Below are 19,833 nucleotides of genomic sequence, written 5' to 3'. Positions count from 1 at the left end.
CGTGCCCCGGTCCGGGAAGATCCCACATGCCGCAGAGCGGCTGGGCCTGTGAGCCATGGCCGCTGAGCCTGCGCGTCCGGAGCCTGTGCTGTGCTCCGCAACGGGAGAGGCCACAACAGTGGGAGGCCCGTGAACCGCAAAAAAAAAAAAAAAAAAAAAAAAGAGTTGGTTCTGGATCTGTTTACCTTGCTTCCTGACTTTTTACACATCATAGTACAAATTGAAAATAATATTTGAACAGCATATGGGGGGAAACAGACAACAATGCTTACAGCTGGAGACTACATGAATAACACCAGATACTGCACCAGAGCATCAGAGCACTGGGAAGCTCTGCTACATGTCACATTCACAAGTGATAGGAGACTCAGGGAGGTGGAAGCCAGTGGTAAACACTTAAGCTAATATGAAAACTCATAGGGATGGTGAGGATGTGGAGAAATCAGAATGCTCACACACTGTTGGTGGGAAGGTAAAATGGTGCAGCCCCTTTGGAAAACGGTTTGGCAGTTTCTCAAAAAGTGAAATGCAGAGTTACTGTCTGGCCCAGCAATTCCACTCCCAGGTATATGACCAGGAGAAGTGAAAACAAATGATCACACAAAACTTGCACACAAATGTGAATACATTAGTTGTAATAGCAAAAATGGAAGCAACTCAAATGTCCATGAGCATATGAACAAAATATGGCACACCTACACGATGGAATATTATTCAATCATAAAAAGGTATGAAGCACAGATATGTGTTCCACATGAATGAACTTTGGAAACATTATGCTAAGTGAAGGAAGCCAGTCATGAAAGAACACATGCTATATGCTTTCATTATAGGAAAGGTTCAGGACAGGTAAATTTACAGAGACAGAAAGTAGATTAAAGGTTGCTTAGTGCTGGGGGGAAAGAAAGGGGTAATGGGGATTGATTGCTAATAAGACGATCTAAAATTAGATTGTGGCAGCTCTGTGATTAGTTGCAGAGTTCTCTGAATACACTAAAACTACTTGAATTGCATGCTCTAAATGGGTGAATTGTATGGAATGCGGATTACATCTCAGTAAAGTTATTTTAAAAGAAAGGAAGGAGGAAGGGAGGTGATAGGAAAGAGAGGAAAGGGGAGGGGAGAGTGTGGGTTGGAGGAGGGGCAGCAGAAGAGGCAGTGGCACAAGCAGAAACATAGGAAATAGAGGCGGAAGCTGCCCCCACCTTCAGAGGGACCTCAGCTGGTGGATGAACTAGGTCAAGTGACCAATGCTCCCAACTTCAGAATTATGTAGTATAAAAGGAATCTGATCTTTTTTGCACACATTTTAGCCTATCCAGTTTAACTGCTCAATGAGTCACAGTACCCAGGCCATCAATATTTCCGAGAGCCACTAAAGAAGACCTACTAGGTTGGGGATTTAAAAAAAAAAAGATCCATTCATCCATCTTAAGTTGTCTAATTTTGCATTCACATAACTGCACCCCTATATTAATTTATCTGCTGTGCGATAAACAACATATGTCTGCATCGTACATACACATATATGTTAACAAAGACACTAGAGATGTACTGTAATTTTATTTTATTTTATTTTATTTATTTATTTTTGGCTGCGTTGGGTCTTCGTTGCTGCTCACAGGCTTTCTCTAGTTGCAGTGAGCAGGGGCTACTCTTCGTTGTAGTGCACGGAATTCTCATTGCGGTGGTTTCTCTTGCTGCGGAGCACGGGCTCTAGGCACGCGGGCTCAGTAGTTGTGGCTTATAGGCTCTAGAGCGCAGGCTCAGTAGTTGTGGCACAGGGGCATAAGTTGCTCCGCGGCATGTGGGATCTTCCAGGACCAGGGCTAGAACCCATGTCCCTGCGTTGGCAGGCGGATTCTTAACCACTGCGCCGCCAGGGAAGCCCCAATGTACTGTAATTTAAGTATAGATGATATACTCTGCCTACTTATAATGGTATGATTACACCTTCAATTTTGTTTCTTCAAAGGTGAGCTGATTCTCCTGAACTAAGTAGCACTTATTGTTAGACTTTGGTTTCATGGCATTTCCCTACTCCTCTGCTCATCTCTTAAAGAAGTATTTGTTCCAGTTTCCCTATGCTAGTCCCAGTCTTTTCCCTTTGTTTGTGTGCAACAAGTGAATAAGATCAACGTGAATACAACTAAGGAAAATCAAGGGAAGTCATATGAAAAAGTACTTGTTAAAATTATAAAATGTTGCTAACTATATTACATTAGCTACTCAAACATTCAGGAAAAAACTGTCTATTTAGAACACACACACACACACACACACACACACACACACACACATGCACATATACACACCAACTACACCCTTCCAATTATAGCTAAGCTTTGTTGAAGAAACTTAAAGGGAGGGCCAAATATAAAATGATAAATTACTTTTAAAATCTGCTTTAAGTTGAATATTGGAAAGCTTATCCTACAAAATGCCTTACTTACTACATTTTCTGAGCCAGATAACCTTTCAACCACGTTTCTGTGTGTGCAACCTAAGAAAATCCAGGAGTTTGTGCATAAACAGAGGATTTATTTGGAACTCGTTAAGTATCTGCATAAATTCATTTAAAAAGAGAAACAGCTTCTGATGAAAGCAATGACATTCACTTAAATCAAAGCGGAACAGGTTACACCACATTAATACCAACCCAGGGTGCATAATAAATTCTTTTATATTACTCACTTCTCAAATTAACTCCAGAAATCAACAACACAATCTATCTTAAGAGCTCTATAATAAAAAGTTTAATTTTTAAGCAGCCAAGTATTTTTTAAAGAACCCAAGTCAGAGAGAAGAGTCAACCTAAATGTTTATCCATTACTGACTGTTTTACCAGAAAAACAATTCTTTATAGTTTTTTTGGTTTTTCTGTTTTGTTTCATTTTGGGGGTGTCAGGGGGCACTAGAGAAGGCAAAGGAGAAGGATAAATAGCTAAAAAGACAAAGAAATACAAACTAAAAGGGAAAAATCATTCGTGTCTATTTTTTAACACTGAAATCAACGGGTCCTCAAAGAAGCCCCCCCAAAATTTTTTGACCAACTTTAGACTTGCATGTTTCAAGTGATTAACAATAATATTTTTACAAACCAACAGACACATGGATTCATTCACCGGCCTTATTTCCGTAGTGTAGTGGTTATCACGTTCACCTCACACATGGTTTCATTCAACATTCCCAGCTCATAAGACAGCCTAGCACTTAGTATATGTCCAATAAATAATCATTAAACCAATGCAAGTGTTAAGTGTCTATCATCAACAATCCCACAAAACTTCCTAATAACAAACCAGTGACAAGAAAGATGAGTTAATGAATCTGCTATTCAAATCCCTGACTCACATGATATCTCGTTCAGCTCTACTCTCCATTGACATTTTCCATCTTACCTTAGATGGTACTGTTTCGTTTAACCCTAAATCTTCCTTCTGACGTCTGTCACTCCTTTAATGCCTTCTGTTTTACCAGCCTGTTAGCTTTCTTTCAACAAGTTTCACAGTTTAAGTTGATGCAGCAATGAACAAGAAATCTTTAATAAATTTAAAGGTGTACTTACAAAAGTAGTTGAATTATAATCCACGAAAGTAACCATGTGGATAATATCTTTTAAAAAAAATTTTCTTTTTAAAAAACTGTATCTTAAAAAAAAAATTCTACTTGAAATTCACCATATGTTCTGTTAAAAGATTATTTCACAAGTTTCCACAAATAGAAAAAGAGAACTGTACACCTTTCACTGGAAAGGTATACAAGTAGCCTTCAGTTTTGTAAGTAAACCAAACTGCCCTTGGTGCAGAGTGAGTAAACTCTGACAACAAGGAGGAATCTTAGATTTTACACTAGAGAAGTCTCTACCTGGCAGAGACTTTTGAAACAGTTGAAAGTATGCTTTTGTAGAAAGTGAGCCACAGTTTCACATCACTACCACTATCTACAAAACAGAGGTCGGATCTGACTGGGTTGCACCCTTAGGCTTTAGGGACTTGTTTGGAATATGAACATACTGACCATGTTCTGGACTTTTAGTTCTTAGATATTCAAACAGCTAAACTGAAAATCAGTAATTAATAAAAAGAAGAACAATGCATGGTGTGGTCTTGGAAGTAATGATTCTCCATGAGGAGGAAGGTCCTCTATATCAGAAACTGGGGGTTGAAGTGGGGTGGACTCTTTTAAACCATATGTCCTCTCATCTTAATCTCAGTTAAGAATATCCACGGTAGTGAACCTCTGTTACATATGAGAGGGAATCACATCCTAGAAGGGGGTTAGGGCAGAAAAAATGTTGAAAAGCATGGCTAAAATAAGTCTTAGAGACTTCCTTTACAGCTCTTCACACTCTGCTGGTGAAAACCCAAGCGTATATAGTACATCACTACCCTTTATGTTGCAAGGTATAAAGAGCTATTTATGGTTATTCAGGGATCAGAGGATATAGAAGAGTTAGATTAAGAAAGTATCTAATATTTGACTGCATACAGCACTTAGCTGAGTAATAACTCTAACAAACACAACCAGAAACTAAACATAACCCTCAAGTAGGATAAAATAGAAACATAACAATATTTAAAGAGGTAGAGACTAAACAGTCAAGAGTATATGGGAGTTATTTAATAAAAGCTATCATTCCTGCTGGAATGTTTCAGTAATAATAGCTAAAAATAAATGTAATCATTATGTTGTGATCTAAATTACCAATTGCTTATTTAAAATAATATAGGGACTTCCCTGGTGGTCCAGTGGTTAAGACTCTGCGCTCCCAGTGCAGGGGGTCAGGGTTCGATCCCTGGTCAGGGAACTAGATCCCGCATGAATGCCACAACTAAGAACCCATGTGCTGCTACAAAGATCCCGCACGTGGCAATGAAGATCCCACGTGCCGCAACTAAGACCCAGTGCAGCCAAAAAATATATATATATGTATATATATAAAATAAGAAAAAGTATCTTTCCAGATAGTGTAGCTAATCTGTTGGTAGGAGCTTACATACCAAATTTACATGTAATTTTTTCCTTTTTCTTTACCTTTCTCTCTCTTTTTTTCAGAAGCTATGGGTATTGCTAGTCACCATGGTGTAGTCTGAAATCCCATCTTTTAAAATTTTACGTGTCATAGGACATCTTTTGTTACGGCTTCCTGTTTGTGATAACTGCACAACAAGCTGGCCGATCTGTCTTCGAGTTCTCAGTGACACGGGAAATCCTGCCTCACTTAGGATTTGGTTTTACAAGAGCCTATCTTCAGTCCCTCCAATTCAATTCAACAAACAGAAGTTTGCCTGGTTCCTACTGGCATCTAATCTCTGTATAAGCTCAACCCAGACGAAAAAGTCAACCCATTTTAATGCCTGAGGATCCCAAGAAATTCACAATAAAACTTGCCACTTCACCTCAAGGACAGATTCTGGGTAATGTTACGCATAACTTCTTCTAACACAATGTCTTCCTTACACTCTAACGGCATTAAATAACCATTTGTATGCCTTTTAATTAGCAGTCACACTAAATGTGAAATCATACACTTAGGGACTTCTCTGGTGGCGCAGTGGTTAAGTATCTGCCTGCCAATGCAGGGGACACAGGTTCAAGCCCTGGTCCAGGAAGATCCCACGTGCTGTGGAGCAACTAAGCCCATGCACCACAACTACTAAGCCTGCACTCTAGAGCCCGCGAGCCACAACTACTGAGCCCTTGTGCCTAGAGCCTGTGCTCCACCACAAGAGAAACCACCATGATGAGAAGCCCCATGCAGTGTAACGAAGAGTAGCCCGCGCTCGCCACAACTAGAGAAAGCCAGCGCACAGCAATAAAGACTCAATGCAGCCATTAAATAAATAAATAAATAAATATTTTTTAAAAAGAAAGAAATCATACACTTAACTCCGTAATATAACCTAATAATTTAAAGCTGGTAATACTAGGTAGGTAGTAGAAAAGGTTGTATGTTTTTAGTTTAGTCTAAAAACTAAGATAATATCACACAGTGTGTTAACCCTTAAAAGAGAGTGATACTTTCTTCATCCAGTTCTCTGGGACTAACCTATATATCATTACAAAGTAAACGAATAAATAGCAGATTTTTTTCAGACGGCACTTCAATTCTATATCACAAATAAAGATCTCTGGCTGCCCAGGTGGTAGAAAACCTTACTCTGTGCAGGCCGTGCTTGGATGTGAAGTTCAAGACGGTGCAGTAACTGGGTAAGGTGGTTCCTAAAGTGACACAGACCTTGCCCTGGGCACAGGGCAATGCAGTCATACACCAAATCACCTTATAGAGATTTCATTTTCACCTTCCATCTGCTTCAGTTCATTATCTGTGAAGTCTAAGACCTCTACAATCTACTACAGATTAAACAAATTATAAATATAAATTCTTATCTTTTATGGACAACATATCTAGAGGTACAGGTAAGAATTCCCTAAGCGGGGGATATAAGTAAAATTATAAAACGTAGCAGTAAAGAGATACCGGTAAGAAAGCAGAAAAACCTACCTTTTCAGGCAGATGAAGAATGGTGTGCTCCCTGGCACCGAAGTGTGACAGAGATTTATATGCAGCATTTGCTACAACTGGATCCTAGATAGAGTAAAAGTAAGATAAACAAAAGAAACAACATATATTAAACATCAACTCTGGAGACAGAAAGAAAATCTTCCCTGACCAACCTCAAAGTTCTATAGTCAGTGCTTTGGAAATGGTATTCAAGCCTTGCTTAGTACGTCCCAATTAAAAATAGAGAGAAAACAGCACCGGACAGAGGCATCAGAAAAACCACATTTCTATCCTAGTTGGGACATTAAACATAAAATAACTCCTAATTGCTCAAGTCCCCATGAGGTGGTACGGTTTAGCGGAAGGAGTACGAGGGTATAGATTTTGTATTGTAAATTGTAAATCAGCTATACTCCAATAAAAATTTTTAAAAAACCAAAAACAAACAAACAGAAAATGGAACGGACTTTTTGTTTGATGTGCTTATCGGTGGGGGAGGGGCAAAGCAGGAAAGAGGAAGGACCTTTAAAAGGAGAGACAATGGCAACAGTCCCTCTTCATATCTGTCAGTGTCACAAAGTAACAAGTGCACTTTATGGTGAAAATGTATTAACTGGCATAAATTAAGAATAATTTTTAAAACCTAAATTTATTAATAGTCACAATTCTTTTAAAATCAAGAAGGCATCATTTCAAGGGAGTTATATTTTTATCCTAAGAGTTTTATTTCACAGTTCTTCCCCCAGCTTGGTTCTGTTTCACTGACACCATTGTGATAGTACCTTGTTTTGAGTGTGGTTCCAGAGGAAGCTGAGGACTTGAACTTTAAAATTCTGAAAAATCAACAAACAACAGAATAAAATTTTAAGACAAAGATAAAATTGAGAGTGAACAATCTAAGGTAGCAAATGTGGAAATTAAATCACTTTAAAAATTATACCACTAGTAACTGACTTAATCTGTACTTATACATCATTCATAAAAAGAAAATACTCAGAAACAGACTCACATCTAAACATATGGATATGTTAAACAAGGTGAGATTTTAAGATTATTGAATTTAGAAACCTAACCATTTCTTACTGATCTCTCAAGTCTTAGTACAAATGTCACTCTCCTTTTTCATGCCTCTATTCCTAACCGCCTACCCAGAAGAGAGCTCTCCCTTCTCTAAGCGGCCATATGGCACATGGCACAATTTAGCATCTAATGTGATTATCTGTGTATGTGGTCAACTCCCTACTAGCCTGTACACTCCTTAAAGCAGTGGCTGTCTTTCTCATTTCAAAGGCCAGTACATAAAGAATATAAAGCCCAGTTCCTCAAATGACAAATATTTAATAAATAATTGAGCATAAAAAGCCATTTATCTTCCAACACTCAATGTCTTCTTAATTTCAGCCACATCTAACTTCTTGCCCTGCTAAATCATATGAGGTTCTTCTATACCTCCTTGTGTTTGCCTATTCTCTTAAAAACATCAATGAAAAGCAACATTTTGTTAATTCTTCACGATCCTAGTCTAACAGCACCAACTAAATAAGGTTTCCTTAGATTTCTCCTAAGAATGCTTGTCACTTCCACCACCACACTCTCGTAGCCCTTTGAGTAACTGTACTCATCAAATGTTATTATAATTATTATTGCTTATGTCTATATCCTTTACCAACTTTTGAGCTTTCAGAGGCAGGGACTGACAACATGGTATAATGGAAAAATATAGCCTTGGAGCCAGAAAGTCCTGGGTTTAGAAAACAGCTTTCACTTAGAAACTACAGTGTTGGTTCAGTTACTTGTCTTGCATGTAGCAGATACTCAATAAATATTTGTTTAATGAATGGATAGACCTCTTAAAACCTCAGATTCTTTCTCTATAAAATGAAAAATAATAACTTCCTATCAGATATTAGAACTAATTGATATAAAGTAACTGGAAGAGCACTGGGGAATATAATAACTACTTAAAATAGTGTCTATTATTGTTTATTAGTATCTCTAAGGCCTAGCACAGTTCTAATAAATATATTCTGAGTCGAATGAATTATCAGGCACTTTGCAAAGCAATTCAGAAAATATACAAATTGAAACATGGACTCTATTTTCAACAAGCTTATATTTTAATGGAGAAAATATATACATATACCTATAGTATAAAGTAGAAATAAATGTTCTTAAGACAGTATAGATAAAGAACTTTGGGAGCAATAGACTCTTGTTGAAAAAAATTCTCAAAGGATGGGATAACCAATTCTTTATTTCCTAAAATAGACTTTAAAATTAGAGGTGAAAAAGAAAGTAATTCTAGACAGAGAGAACAACATGAACAAAGGAAAAGCAATAGAAAAATTTGGAAGCAGAGAAGGAATCTACAATGGTTTGGTTTTCCTGGAGTGCAGGAGGCGGAAAAGCAGAATGAGGCCAATTCTAAAAGAACTTATTGGCTCCATATAAAGAAACTGGACTTCACTTTTGGTAAACACAAGGCATATGAGGTGACTAGGGATAGCAATGACCTAAGAAATGCTTTAGGAAAACTATATTCAACTCGGGCTTACATACAAACAAACTCTAAGCAGTTAATAGAAAACAAATTATTTAAACACACACAGGAAGAGAAAGGTGGAGGGAGGGAGAAAGGAAGGGAAGGAGGGAGAAAGTGGGGGAGGTGGGGAGAAAGGGAGAGACAGAGCAACAGATTGGAGAGGGGTCTTCTCTACGTTTCTTTCCTTCTGCTGCCAAGTGGGCTCTGGTCACTGAAGAAATCTCCCTACTAGGAGGAAACTGATGGATAAAATGGTCCCAAAGCCATCTATCTGAACAACAGAGGAATCCTAATGTTATTATAAGCATGAAGATAAACCAAAATAAAATGTCACTGAAAAGTAATGTAAAATTTGAAGGAAAAAAAATAGTCCAAAAGACAACTTAACTTACAGCTTACCAATGTAAGCAAACATAAAAAACACACAAGCCACTTCATAAATTCAATGTAATAAAAACTGAAAGTACAAGCAATACAAAGGTATATGAGTTCAGCCCTTGAAGACAGAAAATAAATATATGTATCACTGCATACAAAGTCCTTATTTTGTGTTTTAGTCTGGGCTCCTTATCAGTAGCCGGGCAGACTTTCTGACAACATAGGGTATGTACCCACGAACAGTGGCCATAAAAAAGACTGTTGGTGAACTATATACTCTAGGAGTCTCGAATTGATTCTTTTTTTAATACCCCAAAACAAAAGCCCAAATGTGAGAATAAACTTACAATATCCTGTATTGGTTCATTCATTCATTCAACTAGGTTCTGAATATATATTATGTATATATATATATATATGTATATTATGTTTATATTGTGTCCTTGGTAAGGACAAATTTGATTTTATTCACTGTGTAGCATTTAGAATGATTAGAAGTATTATCCTACAATCCTGTCTTATCATGTGATCTAAAACAAGTAAGGGACTATTCTTGGAACCTTACAGAGGGCCAGTTTATCAAAGTCTGTGAAGCACTAAATCAAACTAAAGGTTCACCAAGACTTCAAGTGGAAATCAATTGAGGCTCTTTGAAGGAAAAGTCAATAAAAAGGTGAGCTTGAAAGGGGATATGGCTACAAAAGTGGAGATATAAATGAATCTGCCAGCCTCTCATTTCATTCAAAGAAGAGATAACAAAGAAAATGTTAAACAGAAATACGTGAATCTTACAGCAAAACATCTTCCACCAAGTGTTTCAATTCATTACAATGACAAACACTGCCTAGTTCATAAAATTATTTTCCTCTCCTAGGACAGGATGATTTTACAATCGTCTTCATTGAAGAGTATACATGAAAAGCAAAGCTATATATAGAAAATGTAAACTAACATGTAAAAAAGCAAATCTCTATGCCTAAGCTAGAAAAAAAACACAAATGACACTATGTCTATACTACTCAGAAGTCTGCCCTGCCTTACTAAAGCCTTTGTAACACTTTTTAGAATTTAAAACACCAACAAAATGCATTTAAACTGTTGGCCTCGTGAATTCTATTATTTTAGAAACACTATTTTAACATATGGGCTTTTAAAAATCTTGACTATACTTTCATAATAAAAACTTGGCATCCTTCACGTAAATAAATCTCAAAGACAGAGGACTGATAAGGGTGGATATCCTCCTACTCCTAGGAGTCCATAAAGATATCAACATGTTCACAGAACAAAAAGTGCTAAATGATTTTTGGCAAACAAAAGATTACGAATATTTTTTTCCAAAAGTTATGATAAAGCACATGTCTTCCCAATGTAGAAACAGACAACTTATTGAGCTCTGAATGCATACCTCATATTCAGCTGTATTGACTGTTAAGGAAGGAACCAGAGAAAACAGTTCACTGAGGGTCTTCAAAATGAGAGGTCTCATGTCACAACTCAGCTTTGGAGAGAGAGCATTCCAAGTGGAGCGAATACAAACCACCTGTGAAGCAAATATAAAAGTCAATGCCTAACAAAATCCCAGCTCATATGACGCCGTTAGTAAAGAGTACTGTCTTTCATTATAAGGAAACTTAAGAACAAGAACACTCCTAGCAGTTAAGATCTGATAAATCATCACCCCTCAAAAGAAATTATTTAAACTAATATAAACTGTTGTTGAAGAAGATCCAGCCTGCCTCACACAACTGCTTTTTTACTTTATTTTGATTAACCAAAGAAGCAAAGCTTTGTCTCTCTCCCTCATGCACAAATACACACAAAATTCACTCCAGGTTAGCTACAAACATTGTTGAATAGCCATTCTCTGAAACCAAGAAGGGTAAAATAATGTTAGAACATTTCTAAATCCAGGTATTCACAGTTCTCATAGTTTTCCAGTCTTGCTGAAACCGTATCACCACTCAGAAAATTGGGATGTTAGCATACATAAATCAAACACTCTCAAATCATCTTACAAACTTCCAAATGAGGTAGGTGAATAATTTTATTATTTAAAATAATAACTTAAAACTTTGTTTAAAAAGTCATTTCAGATTTTTAAGAGGTTGTTAAATGCTAAAATAAAACTAACAAAAATGTTATTGTTAGTTTGACCCAATTCCCTTAAACGAAGTATTCTCAAACCATTTCAAGACCTGGCTTTAAGGATATTCAAATATCTTCTTAAGTTCAATTCTAACTACAATGGATGATTTCTTCACTTACAGATATTTGATTAAAATTTTAAAACTCAGGCAGGGAGAGTGGCAACACAGATCAATCAGATAGAGTTTATAACAAGGATTAATCTTTCTAAACCACTACAATCTCTTCTCTTAAGCTTCAATTAACGCACACAATTTACCTTCATCTACAAACATAAATTATTTAGGAAACTCTACATGAGTTAACAAGTGAAAAGATGTCAAAGATAAATGAATAATATATATTTAAAGACACAGATTAAGGAGAGACTCAAAGAAGACAGCAGAAAGAGTATCACAGAAAACTTGGATTCAGTGCTTTTGCTCTTATTTTCCACTTTCCGTGAAACAGCAGAAAAATGTTCTTTGACTTGGGCTCCACTACAAATTTGGATTCCACTAGCATTCACTAAGGGCAGTACTGTCAGGCATGACAGTAGGTACATTTATACAAAGTAGCTCTAATATTACAAATCATCAGTATTTGAAATAAAAAAGAAACCAATTCTTTAAAAGCTATCAATTCAACATCGAGTATATACCCAGAGTAGTATACAGCACTAAGAGGAACAATAAAATACAAAACATAATCTAACCCTTCAAAGAATTTACCATCGTATCAAAAAGGAAGAGAAATGTCTGTAATTCTAAATCACTGGGAAACAAAAGGTGCATGATTAGATTTTGAACTATTTTCAACAGAATACAGTTTCAGGTGGAACCCAGGGAGGAAAGCTATTTCAGTGGGTGGGAATCATTACAGTATCAGGAGGCAAAAAGTCTAGAGATGGGACTTGAAGAAGGAATGGAAAGAAATCAGGCAGACATCCCACAAGGAAATGGAAAGCATAAGTCAAACACAAATAAAGCAAGCTGTAGACATAAAAAGCACGAGTCCTGGTGAAGCAAGGCTGATGGATCAAAGAGTACCTAGAATACCAAAGCAGTTTGGATCAGAATCAAAAGGAAAAGGAAGCCTCCAGAGATTTCTGAGTTGGGGAATAAACTAAATTCAAATACTATTTTTGAAAGATTCTTCTGGTAGTCTTATAGCCAAACTCAAAGCAGTCATGAACCTCTCTAATTCCTATTTGTCAGTAGTCCCTGACATAAAGAGCCTCAAAAGTTTTCCAAAAATCATATGCTCAATATACTCACTAATTATCCACGCTTTCTCCTCACTTTAAATTCCTATCTAATTCCAACCTACGTTGTTTCAAGACAGTTCAAATCTCAATTCTACAATTAACTTTTCTCTTAAAATTCAGGCCCTCATTTTATCCCTTCCTTTCCTCTAATTTCTAGCACTTAAAACTCTGTACTACCCAACTTAGCATTTAATTCCATACTGCCTGGTATTGTTCACTATTTCTGTGAATATAAATTGTCTTCTCAACTAGATATTAAGTTCTGTAAAGACAATGACCACATCTTACAGTTCTCACCGCCCCCCACCGCCCGCTCGTCTAGCACAGTAATAACTATATTAGATTATCAGTAGTTATCAACTACTGATGGTACTGGAGCCTGAGGAATGGTAAATCTGAGACAGAGAATAAAAGAATTAAAAGGACTTGGAGAACGAAGTGAGATGATTTGGGCCTAGAGACGACCTGGGTGAATAAAAAGCAACATAATTAAATGGAGGGGAAACCGGAAGGAGAACCTTTGCAGGAGATGGGGGATGGATATGTTTAACTGGAGCGGATGGAAAGACATCTAGAAAGAAATATCCTGCAGGCACGACGGAAAAAGGACTGTAACTCATATGTAAGGTCTGCTAACAACACCTTTGTCATTCAAACATTTCTGTAAATCAAAATACCAGGAGGAAGTATGGTCTCATACATGTTCTGATGCACTTTGCAGATCAACAAAAAAGATCTCTGGCCACCAATTATGGGAGTACAAAAAGGGCTTGCCCTGTCCATGGATGGTGGGTGGGGAGTGAGGCTATATCCTCTAAGTATTTTCAAAGGTTTGCTAATTTTTTTAAAAGTCTTCTTCCTAGAAAGTTTGAAAACTAGTGCCTGAAATGGTACTCTACATGTTGAATATGAGAAGATATTCCAGAATCCCAGCCATGAATTGTGCCTTAAATGTAAGCAAGGTATACCTCCAGGGAATATACATAAATCCAGGCTTGCCTATACATAATCAGGAGCAGGGAAGCCTCTAATAAAGAAGCCTGCTTCCTTTGACCTTCCCAACCCTGGGCTATTCTTGACTAGATCTTAGAGATCTCCCAGCCCTGAGGGCTTTGGATTCAACCTATTACTATCTTGCTATGTCCATCTCCTAGAACCCTGTGGATTTGATCCACCAGCCTGTTGACCTGTGCAATCTGTCATATTATTGTCAGATTAGTCAAACTCATATTCCAGGTCTTTACTGGCTTGTTTCAGCTCTACTGTTTATTACCCAATGACTTGTCTGTTTTCAAAAAATAGACTGACTTCTGGCTCCAACAACATGATGGGCCATACTTGAAATGACTGATAAAGAAGAAAATTCTTTTATATATAGCTGAGTCAAAAAGGAAAAATGGGGGTCGGGTTAATTACCCAGTGCAGGAAACAAAGAGGGAAATACCTGCATTGTGGTATTGAAAGGAAGTTGTCAGTTTTCATAACCTAATAGCTTGAGTTTAAATGTCCACATGGTAAGAGGAGATACTGCCTTTATCCTATAGATGAAAGGGAGTCGTAACTGAGACCCCCACATAAAACCAGCACCCTTGAAGGGCTGCACCCTAGTGTAATGGTTGGACTAGAAACCAATGAGCTGAGAAGTTAACAAAAAATGGCAGTGAGCTGGGGGCACCTGGACCACTCTCAAAAAGCACTCCCATAATACATAACCCAAATGATTTGCACAGAAAAATAAAATAAAAATAAGTTTATATGTCTATACATTATGACTGTTTAAAACCAAAGGCAAAGAGACAATGTTCAGAGATAAACGGGAGAAAATACAGGCTATCTACAAAGGAGCAATTTAGAGTAACAACAAACTTTTTAAAATTAACAAGACCAAAAGACAGTGCAATAAGATCTTAAAAGTGCTAACTGCCTACAATACTAAATCCACAAACTATCAGCCTACAATACTAAATCCACAATTCAACAGTATCAGCCTACAATAAAGATCTTAAAAGTGCTAACTGCCTACAATACTAAATCCACAAACTATCAGCCTACAATACTAAATCCACAATTCAACAGTATCAGCCTACAATACTAAATCCTATGATACTAAATCCACAGAAACTATCAGCCTACAACACTATCAGCCTACAATACTAAATCCACAATTCAACAGTAAGGGCAAAACAAGCAAAAACAAATAAAATAGAAGGAAAACTATCAGCCTACAATACTAAGTCCACAATTCAACAGTAAGGGCAAAACAAGCAAAAACAAATAAAATAGAAGGAACAATACCTAGGTCTTATGCATATATAGCATATGAATATTTACCGATAAATGACTCAGAACATCTTGCTTAGTTTGTCTATGAGATTTTGGAGAATTCACTCCATTCGGAATGCTTACATTATGTATATTTTGTTGCCATTTTTGTTTCTTGGGGAGAATGATACTTTTCCCATGTTATTCTTCCACAAGAACCTTAGCGACACTAAACAGCACAGATTACGAAGATCCAATGCAACATGATATACTGTAAAGAGCACATGACTAGAGTCAGAAACCCCAGGTTCTCCCATTTGGTAGCTGTGGGACTATGGCAAAGTCATTAATCTCCTTCAATTTGTGTCCCCAGCTGCAAAACGGAAATAATATTACTAACACCTGCTTTATGTATAGCACAAGGTTAACAATAAAGGCAATACTGAGGCAATTGTATGCAAATGTGCTTTATACAGTGTAAAAGAAGCTTGCCAACGGAAAAAATAATGAATCGCAAAAGAATCAGAGTCTTTGCTTCAGTTCTTGAGCTGTAAGAATGAACTTGTTTCTTCGCAGATGAACAGATACCTATCTTCTAATTTTACCTCCAAAAGGTATTTCTAGAAATTCCCAGGAAGAGCCTACTCCTTTTGTCCTGATGCTTTACTCCAACAGAGGGAAAGCTTTTTAAAAACATTTAGGCTATGAAAACTGCCTTATTTGCCCTTTTCATAATGAAGGTAAAAGAAACTGCCTTCACAATTAGAGAACTCAAGTCATCACCATGCAGTGAAGCCCTCTTAAGCTAATTCAGCACACACAATTCATAAAACAGGATGCTTCTGTTAATAACATGGGATAAGAGGGAGTTTAAGGAGCCATAATCAATGGAGCAGAAACAATGGGAAAAATAACATTCTTTCTAATCCTAATAATATGGGGTTAAAGGTTATAGGTATAAAAAAATTACTAGCATAGGTTTATTTAAGCAATTTCACAGTCTTTTAATGTCTGAGACTAGTGTATTATCAAAGCAGTGTTGTAAAAAAAATAGGAATAAATACTGAGTTGCCTTTTTTCAAGTCCCTTATAATCTAAAGGACAGTAATTCTGATAATTAGAGTTGCTCAACTTCTGTACTGTTGATGGCAAATAATGTAAAGGCACATATCTAAATCCCAAGCTATGGCTTAATGAATCAAAAATATGTGTACTTGATGTGGTAAATCTACTCTCATACTAACAATCCCTAATATCACAATACCATTTCTAAAGGAGGCATGACAGAAAAACTGTTTGGCAGTTTGTAGTACAGACTTATAATTCTAATATCTGAATAGAAGAGGCTTGGAACTGTATAAGTGCTACAAGTAAAAACAGAAAGGCATTTACTAAACAGACTGATCTAGATTATCAAGCCACCCAAGGGAATCACTACTCAGCAGCCTGGGATTTTAGGCTTCTCTTTTATTCCGCCATGTCAGAAGTTGCAGCTTCCCTAAGACACCTCCCCCTACAGGGAACAATATCTTCCAATGTAAACTCCATTGATTTCTCTGCAGGAACAGAAAGAATGACAAAAGAGCTCCCTGCAGGGACGTTCAGTTTTCACTTTTGCTAGATTCTGTCCGGATTAATTATCTGTTTCATGTTGGACACTCTCCTGGCATGAACTAGCAAACTCACAATAAGAATGTGTCAGAAATATCCTTTGACCAGAGAATTAGTGCTTTATTCCCCCAAATAACCAGAGGGATTTTTTTTTAAAGGCCAGTTCCTTCCCCTGTTCAGATAAATGGAATTTAGACTCCAAGGTAAAAAAAGAAAAATAACAAACATTCAATCAAAATAGCTTAAACACCCCCACACCCCAAAAAAAGTGCGGAAAAGTTGTTCAGCAGATACAAAATTAAAAGCAAAGCTTTTGCACAGCAAAGGAAATCATCGCTATAACAAAAAGACAACCTACGGACTGGGAGAAAATACTTGCAAATGATGCAACCAACAAGGGCTTAATTTCCAAAATATACAAACAGCTCATACAACTAAATAACAAAAAAACAAACAACATAAAAACTGGGCCGAAGACTTAAATAGACTGTTATCCAAGGAAGACATACAGATGGCTAATAGGCACATGAAAATATGCTCAACATCAGTAATTATTAGAGAAATGCAAATCAAAACCACAACGAGGTATCATCTCACACTTGTCAGAATGGCCATCATCAAAAAGTCTACAAATAACAAATGTTGGAGAGGATGTGGGGAAAAGGGAGCCCTGGTACGGTGCTGGTGGGAATGTAAATTGGTGCAGCCACCATGGAAAACTGTATGGAGGTTCCTTAAAAAACTAAAAATAGAACTACGATATGACCTAGGAATTCTACTCCTGGGTATATATTCAGAAAAAATGAAAACACTATTTCAAAAAGATGCATGCACCACAATGTTGATAGCAGCACTATTTACAATAGCCAACACAAGGAAGCAACCCAGGTGCCCATCAATAGATGACTGGATTAAGAAGATGTGGTATATTTATACAATGGAATACTACTCAGCCATAAAAAAGAATAAAATACTGCCATTTGCAGTAATGTGGATGAACCTAGAGAATATTATGCTAACTGAAGTCAAGCAGAGAAAGACAAATACTGTATGATCTCACTTGCATTTGGCATCTAACAACCAAAAAACAAACAAAACAAGATAAAAACAGACTCATAGATAGAACAAATGGGTGGTTTGGGGGGTGGGTGAAACACGTGAAGGAAATTAAGAGATACAAATTTTCAGTGAGAAAATAAATAAGTCACAGGGATGCATTACACATCAAGAAATATCGTCAATATTGTAACAACTTTGCATGGGGACAGTTACTAGACTTATGGTCTTGATCATTTCAGGATGTAGTTAAATGTTGAATCACTATGTTGTACACCTGAAACATAATTTTGCATGTCAACTATATTTCAATTAAAAAAAAATTTATCACAGTGTGGTGCATCATATGAAAAGTCAAAATCAAAACAGAAAACAATTTAAGTATCCCACAATAGGAAATTCATTAAATACAGGATAGCCACATGCTCATTCAATTAGCTGTCAGAAGTAGATTATCACATGACTTCGTGTGTATGATAAACTGCTAGCTGAATAAAAACATGTTTCAAAAGAATATCTAGGGCTTCCCTAGTGGCGCAGTGGTTGGGAGTCTGCCTGCCAATGCAGGGGACGCGGGTTCGTGCCCCAGTCCGGGAATATCCCACATGCCGTGGATCAGCTGGGCCCGTGAGCCATGGCCACTGAGCCTGTGCATCTGGAACCTGTGCTCCGCAACGGGAGAGGCCACAGCAGTGAGAGGCCCGCGTACCATTAAAAAAAAAAAAAAAAAAAAAAAAAGAATATCTATAGTATGATCTCTTTCTTTGTTATACATATACTACTCTGGTTTAGAGATGATTTTTAATCTTTTTTTCCTCAGTCCAAACTTCTGACTTTCCTACTATATACATACAATATTTGAGTTATATGTTAAGGGAAATATATATCCATTTTATGAATTTAAGCCTTAATCATTTTTCTATAATTAAAATTAATTTTAATTGATTCTTCCACTTCCCTATAGCTTACATAAAGATTTACTTTCATAAGACACCTATAATTACTGTATTTTTAAAATGACATTAGGCAAGGTGCTCAAACTTTGGTAAAAATTGACATTTATGTTTCTTCTGTCCACCCACCTAAATTAATATTGTTTTATATGAAAACTTGGAAGTTTACCAGAGCTGTTCCTATTTTAAAAAATGGAGTCCAAAATCTTCAACCATACATGGGAAACATAATATAATTCCACAGATTTTTTTACACAACCTTATTGCTCGGAATGACGATTTCTCCTCCTCGAACCGAGCATAAGCCAGGAATTAACAACTACTCCTGCCACATCAACTAAATATATGGCTGGTGATAACTACACAACCCATAAACACATACCAGGAAGAATGGAGGCAAAGATCGAGAACATGCAAGAAATGTTTAACAAAGACCTAGAAGAATTAAAGAACAAACACCTAGAAGAACTAAAGAACAAACAAACAGAGATGAACAATACAATAACTGAAATGAAAAATACACTAGAAGGAATCAATAGCAGAATAACTGAGGCAGAAGAATGGATAAGTGACCCGGAAGACAGAATGGTGGAATTCACTGCCGCAGAACAGAATATAGAAAAAAGAATGAAAGAAATGAAGACAGACTAGGAGACCTCTGGGAGAACATTAAATGCACTAACAATTCACATTACAGGGGTCCCAGAAGGAGAAGAGAGAGAGAAAGGACCCAAGAAAATACTTGAAGAGATTATACTTGAAAACTTCCCTAGTCCACCTGCCGATGCAGGGGAACCGGGTTCGCGCCCCGGTCTGGGAGGAACCCACATGCCGCGGAGCGGCTGGGCCTGTGAGCCATGGCCGCTGAGCCTGCGCATCCGGAGCCTGTGCTCCGCAACGGGAGAGGCCGCAACAGAGGGAGGCCCGCATACCACAAAACAAACAAACAAACAAAAAAAAAAACCCATAACAGTTAAGAAAATGGTCATAGGAACACACATATCAATAATTACCTTAAATATGAATGGATTAAATGCTACAACCAAAAGACACAGACTGGCTGAATGGATACAAAAACAAGACCCATATATATGCTGTCTACTAGAGACCCACTTCAGACCTAGGGACA

At 37.1% G+C, this 19,833-nt stretch overlaps 1 protein-coding gene across 5 annotated transcripts in view; it reads right to left on the bottom strand.

Moving 5' to 3' along the window:
* Nucleotides 1-19,833, bottom strand: part of FOCAD (focadhesin) — a 319,213-nt gene that overhangs the window by 110,106 nt on the left and 189,274 nt on the right. For all 5 annotated transcript variants that reach the window (XM_024126842.3, XM_028494027.2, XM_028494026.2 and 2 more), the window contains 3 exons: nucleotides 10,837-10,971; nucleotides 7,291-7,341; nucleotides 6,509-6,592 (listed from right to left, as the gene is read on the bottom strand). In XM_024126842.3, the coding sequence (XP_023982610.1) occupies nucleotides 6,509-6,592; nucleotides 7,291-7,341; nucleotides 10,837-10,971 (270 nt within the window). The remainder of the gene's footprint in view (nucleotides 1-6,508; nucleotides 6,593-7,290; nucleotides 7,342-10,836; nucleotides 10,972-19,833) is intronic.

The sequence above is a fragment of the Physeter macrocephalus genome, chromosome 9, assembly GCF_002837175.3.
Source record: "Physeter macrocephalus isolate SW-GA chromosome 9, ASM283717v5, whole genome shotgun sequence".
Classification (NCBI taxonomy): Eukaryota; Metazoa; Chordata; class Mammalia; order Artiodactyla; family Physeteridae; genus Physeter; species Physeter macrocephalus.
The sequence above is the reverse complement of the archived record's forward strand: the minus strand, read 5'-3'. Positions and strand labels throughout refer to the sequence as shown.